At 39.3% G+C, this 8,286-nt stretch overlaps 1 protein-coding gene across 1 annotated transcript; it reads left to right on the top strand.

Moving 5' to 3' along the window:
- Positions 1-5,841: 5,841 nt before the first annotated feature.
- Positions 5,842-6,567, top strand: LOC135199734 (uncharacterized). The gene has a single exon (XM_064227890.1). It carries the CDS (start codon positions 5,842-5,844, stop codon positions 6,565-6,567), a length of 726 nt encoding a protein of 241 aa, XP_064083960.1.
- The last annotated feature ends 1,719 nt before the right edge of the window (positions 6,568-8,286 follow it).

The raw sequence follows: 8,286 nt of genomic DNA, 5'->3' as shown, positions 1-8,286 counted from the left end.
ATATTTCAGAGACTGCTGTCTCTCTCTTCAGGTATATGAATGAGAAAAGTTTACAGAAAAGGTGGTATTTATACCAAGAGATTCGTCCACAAGTAAGCTAATTTAGGTCACCCCCGCTGATAATCTTCCTTTAATCTTCTTAAGCGTTGGTTGAATGAACACTGCGTCGACGATATCTGATATCCAATTCCCTTTTGAGATGTTCATTACCTGCTTCTCTTTTATTAAGGCCGATTCCATCATTTGACTCTTGTACCGGCAGTTGCTGCTATAAATTACATGTGACATATTCCAGTTTATTCTATGGTTATGTTCATTTATATGGTTGAAAATAGCCGAGTTCTGTTGTCCATACCTAACTGACCGTTTGTGTTGTATTAATCTCTGGGGAAGTGATTTACCTGTAAATCCGATGTAAGATTGGTCACAGTCCTGGCATGGGATCTCATATACCCCAGAGTCTTTGGGAGATGTCTTTTGTTGGACGTTAATCAGGGATTTGGCTAAGGTATTTGGGTAGGTAAATGCAAAAGGGTTGGATTTCCCAAGGGTGTGAGTTACTCTCTTAATCGTCTCCAGGTGGGGAATTTTTATTTTATTGTTGGGTGTGTCTCTGGTCTTGTCTTTAGGGGGTCGGTAGAAAATTACGTTTGCTTTTTGAATTGCTTTCTCAATTATATGGTCAGGATACTTTAAAGATGAAAGTTGCTTGCGAACTAGTTCAAATTCTTTTTCCAGGAAATCTGGGGAACAAATTCGTAAGGCTCTTAAGAATAGGTTGCTAGCTACACCTATCTTGATAGTATTGTCATGATAGCTAAAGTAGTGAATATATGAAAGTGAGAACGTTGGTTTTCTGTATATGGTAAATTTGTATTCTGTCGTGTCTCTGATTATTAAAACATCAAGAAAAGGAATTTTGTTGTCTGTTTCCCATTCAACTTTAAATTTGATGCTGGGCACTAATGCGTTTAATTTTGAGAGGAATTCATTAAAATTACCCCACTTATCATCCCAAAATGTTAGTATGTCATCCACGTATCTCATCCACAGCATGTTTTTGGGTTTTATTGTATTTATTACTGTAGTTTCAAAGTATTCCATGTACAGATTGGCTAAAATAGGACTTAAAGGACTACCCATACTACACCCGAATTTTTGCTTGTAGAATGATTCCCCAAATGAAAATACGTTATTAGATGCACATAATTCAACTAACTTTATTATTTTGTCAAGTGCCAAAGGGAAATGATCTGAATAGGGGGATAATTTTTCCCTTAAAAACTGAAGAACGTCCTGTACTGGTACTTTTGTGAATAGGGAGTCTACGTCAAGGCTTAAAAGTTTTATGTTGTGAAGTGGTATATGTGCTTCTCTGAATTTGTGACAAAAGTCTTCCGAATGTTTGATGTGACTGGGAGAAAAATTTTCTACCGACCCCCTAAAGACAAGACCAGACACACACCCAACAATAAAATAAAAATTCCCCACCTGGAGACAATTAAGAGAGTAACTCTCACCCTTGGGAAATCCAACCCTTTTGCATTTACCTACCCAAATACCTTAGCCAAATCCCTGATTAACGTCCAACAAAAGACATCTCCCAAAGACACTGGGGTATAAGAGATCCCATGCCAGGACTGTGACCAATCTTACATCGGATTTACAGGTAAATCACTTCCCCAGAGATTAATACAACACAAACGGTCAGTTAGGTATGGACAACAGAACTCGGCTATTTTCAACCATATAAATGAACATAACCATAGAATAAACTGGAATATGTCACATGTAATTTATAGCAGCAACTGCCGGTACAAGAGTCAAATGATGGAATCGGCCTTAATAAAAGAGAAGCAGGTAATGAACATCTCAAAAGGGAATTGGATATCAGATATCGTCGACGCAGTGTTCATTCAACCAACGCTTAAGAAGATTAAAGGAAGATTATCAGCGGGGGTGACCTAAATTAGCTTTACTTGTGGACGAATCTCTTGGTATAAATACCACCTTTTCTGTAAACTTTTCTCATTCATATACCTGAAGAGAGAGACAGCAGTCTCTGAAATATAGTACTTTTCTCTCTACATTTTGGTGTTTTTATGGGCTCCTTTTATTAGATGGAATTCTGTTGTTACAGAACATTTTTACCAGTCATATGTATACATATATAATATATATATATATATATATATATATATATATATATATATGTATATGTATACATATGACTGGTAAAAATATATATATATATATATAATATATATATATATATATATATATATATATATAGATATATATATATATATATATATATATATATATACGTTAGTGTTGCTGCATATAACGTAAGATATGCAGCTAAATAAAAGATTCTATTTTGTATATGTATATTCGTTATACAATCTGTGCGCATGTATCACGTGGTACGTCACGTGACATGCCATGACGTCATCACAAGAAATGTAGGCCGTGAATGATTGGACCTGCGGCAGTCTTCTAGGAACAGCGAGTTAGTAACATTGAGTTGGATAGATTTTTGCGTTTAACACTGGTAGCAGAGCGTGGTTGGAGAGATCATAATGGCGTCAAGCAAGTGGCCACCTAAGTTCAGTGATGAAAACGCATATGAAAGCTGGAAGAAGGACATAGACATATGGTGTGAACTGACCGAACTGCCGAAGAGCAAACAAGCACTAGCTATACACCTGTCCTTGGAAGGGCGCGCCAGAGTGGCAACCTCGGAACTGGAGACAAGCGATCTAAAAAAAGAAAATGGTGTGAAAACTATCATAGAAAAACTTGACAGTTTGTTTCTTGCTGAAAAAGGGCGTCGGCAGTTTACGGCCTTTCAAGAGTTGTATAATCTCAGAAGATCAGAGAATACGGAAATAAGGAAGTTCGTTTCTGAGTTTGAGCACACATACTTTAAGTTCAAGAAACAAGAAATGGAACTACCTGATCCCGTAATGGCGTTTATGCTTCTTGCATCATGTGGTTTAAGTGACAGTGAGCAGCAACTAGTGATGTCAGCAATCGCAGAGGTATCGTATGATAATATGAAATCTACGTTAAACAGTGTGTTTTCTGGCAACATCGGAGAAAAAGATAGTAAGGGTGTGCAGGAATTAACAAAACCAGTCACTGAGATAAAGAGTGAGCCGGTCTTCATGACTAAGGACGAGGGTGGCAGTGCAGAAACACCAGAGAGTGCTCTGTATGTTAGGGGGTACCAGCGTGGAAGAGCCAGACAACGTGGTGAGGGTGGTGCAGTGAGAGGCCGTGGAGGATGGTCACATTCAGCAAGAGGACAATCACGGAGGAAACAAACCCAATTGGTCCAGATGGCAAGGTGTCAGGTGTGTAATATGTGATTCACGATTCCATTGGGCTCGTTACTGTCCAGATGCGTACGAAAATTCCGGAGGTTCGGAAGGCAACGAAAAAGGTGAAAAATCTTCGGAAGCAAACAGTGAAAGTGTTCACGTGTCCCTGTTTGTTGGGTACACAGGAAATGGCGATAAGGAAGGAAAACTTAATAAGCTTGTAGATGAGGCCAAGGGATGTGCGTTATTGGACTCAGGTTGCTCAACTACGGTGTGTGGAGTTGACTGGTTGAGTAATTTTGTTTGTGGTTTAAGCGATTATGAACGTAAAAAGATTGTGGAAAATGAATCATCATCCACATTCACGTTTGCAAGTGGTAATATAGTGTCTTCCATCAAACGTGTTTGTCTTCCTTGCTCTATTGGCGGAATCAGCGCTACCGTAACTACAGACGTGGTGAGTTGTAACATACCACTATTGTTGAGTAAACGCTCAATGAAGAAGGCTAAAATGATCATAAACTTTGGAACAGATCAGGTAAATGTGTGTGGGAAATTTATTGATTTGAAGACATCGTCATCGGGTCATTATTTAATGCCGGTGTCAGCTTGACTAGGAGAGTGTTGCCAAACCATAGCGCTGGCAACACTGTGGGGAAGCGATGTGAGAAGGACTGCTTTGAAACTACACAAACAGTTTGGCCATCCTACAGCTTCAAGGTTAATTAAACTTGTGAAAGATGCTGGCATTAATAATTTGGAAATTAAAAAAGCCATTGAAAAAGTAAACATAGAGTGTGAAGTGTGTCACAAGCTAAAGAAGGCCAGACCACGTCCTGTTGTGTGCATCCCCATGGCGAGTAAGTTTAATGAAGCTATTGCAATGGATTTAAAGATTTGGGGAAAGAAATATTTGTTGGTATGATCATAGACATGGCAACCAGGTACTGTGCTGCCACAGTCATTAGTGACAAGCGTGGAACAACCATTGTGAGTGAGTTATTTAAAAAGTGGATTAGTATTTTTGGTGCACCGCAAAAAATTCTAACAGACAATGGCTGTGAATTCAATAATGATGATATGAGGGTGCTAGGAGAAACATTTAACATCAAGGTGATGACAACCTCTGCAGAGAGTCCATGGAGCAATGGAGTGTGCGAGCGACAGAATGCTGTGATTGGCGACACTGTCAGGAAAATTATGGATGACAGTAAATGTAGCTTGGAAGTGGCTTTGGCATGGGCAATATCTGCAAGAAATGCGTTATCCAATCACTCAGGGTTCGCACCCAACCAGCTTGTTTTCGGTCATAATCCTGGATTACCCAGTGTGTACACGAATAACCCACCAGCTTTAGAATTTAGTACATCAGAAATTGTGAGAGACAATTTAAATGCATTACACTTGGCTAGACAGGAGTTCATCAAATCAGAATCAAGTGAACGTTTGAGGAGAGCTTTGCGACACAACATACGTGCAAGTGATGTCAATGAACTCGAAAATGGTGATGAAGTATTTTATAAAAGAAATGACAGCCCTGAATGGCATGGCCCGGGTATTGTTATTGGCAAGGATGGGAAGCAAGTTTTTGTGCGACACGGTGGTGTTTACGTAAGAGTACACGAGTGTAGGTTAGCGCATCCTCCCGCTAACAGCCCAATAGTGAAAGATATGTGTAGCGTTGCTCCAGAGACAGTGCAAGAGGAAAGAAAACAAGCGTCGCTTTGTTACAACCATGAGTTGTGTGAGGAAGACTCTGAGGATGAAGAGTCTGTGAATAAGTCCGCAGAAGTGGAGATCGAAGAGGTGGATGCATCTGAATATGCAGAGAGTGAAAATATAGAAATAGCGACAGAAGCAGCATCAAAGGATACATCAAGGCTTTCAGTTGGTGAAAGGGTAAGAGGTATACACGTTGAAAGTGGTGAATTCAGGTCGGGTAAAATTGTCAGTCGAGCCGGTAAAGCTACTGGAAAATACAAGAACTGTTATAATTTAAAGTGGACTATGATGGAAGTATCTCTTGGGCGGATTTGAGTAAAGATTTTAGTGATTTAGAGATTGTTGATGACAACACTGAGATGATGGTTCTATTTAATTCGGATCAAGTCTTAAGTGCCAAGGAAACAGAAATTCAGAACTGGAAGGATAATGATGTCTATGAAGAGGTGAATAATGATGGACAAGATGCACTATCAGTTCGATGGGTTATTACTGAAAAATTAAAAGGGGGAAAACCAGTGGTGAAAGCTCGTTTAGTTGCGAGAGGTTTTGAAGAAGACAGCACAGATTTGAAAAAAAGATTCTCCTACGTGCTCCAAGGAGGCGGTGCGTTTGGCTTTGTCACTGGCCGCTACACGTCACTGGGACTGCCACACAATGGATATAAAAGCAGCATACCTGCATGGGGACAAGATTGAAAGAATTGTACACCTGCGTCCTCCACCAGAGTTTGATGAAGGTAAGCTGTGGAGGTTAAAGAAGACTGTTTACGGCTTGTGTGATGCCACTCAACATGTATTTGAGTGTTAAAAATCTGCTGCTAAATCTGGGAGCTAAAGTGTGTACACTTGATCCGGCGCTGTTTTGGTTACGTGACGGCAAAGCTGAAGGAGTGGTGTGCATTCATGTCGATGATTTTTTGTGGGCAGGAACACCAGAGTTTAAGCGACAAGTGATTGATCAGTTGAGAGAGACATTCACCATAGGGAGCTCAGAGACTAAGGCCTTCAAGTACGTTGGAATAAATGTTGTATCAAACAAGAATGGCAGCATAGCTCTTGACCAGTTTCAGTATGCAATGACCTTGAAACCAATACCTGTGAGTAGACAACGGGCTGCGGTGAAGTCTGCAGAGCTGTCTGACTCGGAGAAATCAGAGTATAGAGCTATGATTGGACAGTTAAGCTGGATTGCTACTCACACCAGACCTGACATTTCATTTGACACGTGTGAGTTAAGTGGGTTACGTTGCAATGCAACAGTGTCAGATTTAATGCGACTCCTCAAAGTCATAGAGAGAGTAAAGACTGATAATGTTAAATTGTATATGCCAAGGATGAGGAATCTTGAAGAGTGTCACCTCGAGTGTTTTTCCGATGCCTCGTTTGCCAACTTAAAAGGAAATGGATCACAAGGAGGATTCGTGATTTTCTTACGGGATAATGATATGGAGAGATGTCCAGTATTCTGGCAAACAAGAAAAATTAGAAGATGTGGTCAAGTCCACCCTATCAGCTGAAACAATGGCGCTTTTGGAATGTGCAGAGACTGCAGTATACCTGGCTAGAATTCTGTGCGAAATTTCTGGATGTAGGAGCATGAAAATAAAATGTTTCGTTGACAATAAAAGCCTCATTGACGCTCTTCATTCCTACAAGAATGTGGAAGATAAGAGATTGAGAATTGACATAGCTGTTTTGCGAGACATGCTAGAACGTGGTGAAATTACGGAAGTGGTCTGGGTAGATACATCACAGCAACTTGCTGATTGTCTGACAAAGAGAGGGGCGTCGACCGAGCAGCTACGTGCTGCGGTCAGCAGAGATGAATGGAGACGACAGCAGTTAAAACTCTCCTTCCAAGACAAAGAAAGAATGGGGAGAGTGTTAGTGTTTCTGCATATAACGTAAGATATGCAGCTAAATAAAATATTCTATTTTGTATATGTATATTCGTTATACAATCTGTGCGCATGTATCACGTGGTACGTCACGTGACATGCCATGACGTCATCACAAGAAATGTAGGCCGTGAATGATTGGACCTGCGGCAGTCTTCTAGGAACAGCGAGTTAGTAACATTGAGTTGGATAGGTTTTTGCGTTTAACATACATACCTATATATATAGATTATTATATATATATATATATTATATATATGATATAATATATATAAATATCTATATATAGAGAGAGAGAGAGAGAGATTATATATATACATACATACATACAGTTTACCATGAAATTGTATGAGTTGGGTTTGCTGATTTGGTCATTCATGAAATCTTAAATAATTAAAAGTAAAAATTTACAAACTGTCTGTACCATCTCCAATTGAGTAAAAGTAAACCCTGTAGATGTAGCACAGTGTTAACAATTTAGAGAAAGCAAAAATTTATTCTGCAATTCCTTATGTATTCTATTATTCACAGATATGGATACTTTAGTAAATGTATTTTATTATTCACTGATATGGATACTTTAGCAACATTTTTATAAATTGTAAAATATTTTTCCCAAAGTTGTAGTTCATGAAAGAATTGCAGGTTATGCAACAAGTCGGTGTCTGTCTAGGCTCCCATCATCAATTAACATTTGTCTCTGTGTGATAATTTTGGTAATACAGCTGTAGTCTTTTAACTAGTGCTGCTAAAATTGTTGCTAAGATTGAATTCCCAGATTTTTACACTGCAGATGCGTATGCTGTAGTCACCCACCATCAAGTTGACTTTGAGTTGCATACACAATAAATCAAATCTGTGTACTACCCATGGCGGGGATATTGCCGTCAGTGCATTGGATGAAGGTTCTTTAAAGTGTGCCTGCAACCCCTTTCGTTCCTTTTACTGTACCTCTTTTCATGGTGTGTCTCGTCTTACTTCCCTGTCTCTTAACAGTTTATATTGCTAATGCTAGGGTTTCCTCTTTTAACTGTCAATTTCTGTTTTGCTGCTGAATGACTTCCTGGGTCCCAGTGCTTGTTGGCCTTTGCCCTAAATTCTATTCTATTCTTTCTCCAATCTGTAGAGATTATTGCTCCAGCTAAAACAGCAGGTGCAAGAACTATGTTTGAAGTTTTTCACTGTTGCATGTGAGAGCAGCTACTTTTTAGTGAGTGTAGTAGTCTTATAAAAAAAAGCATCATCCAAACTACACGAATGTGATTGGCAAAAAGGCCATGTTTGTTCCTACACAATATACAAACCCTCAGTCCTTTTCATAAGGAATTGCTTTCAGAG

The sequence above is a fragment of the Macrobrachium nipponense genome, chromosome 26 (assembly GCF_015104395.2).
Source record: "Macrobrachium nipponense isolate FS-2020 chromosome 26, ASM1510439v2, whole genome shotgun sequence".
NCBI classification, from domain to species: domain Eukaryota; kingdom Metazoa; phylum Arthropoda; class Malacostraca; order Decapoda; family Palaemonidae; genus Macrobrachium; species Macrobrachium nipponense.
The sequence above is the reverse complement of the archived record's forward strand: the minus strand, read 5'-3'. Positions and strand labels throughout refer to the sequence as shown.

Coding starts and splice junctions, on each gene's coding strand:
- LOC135199734 (XM_064227890.1), top strand. CDS start 5,842: ATGTATTTGAGTGTTAAAAATCTGCTGCTAAATCTGGGAGCTAAAGTG.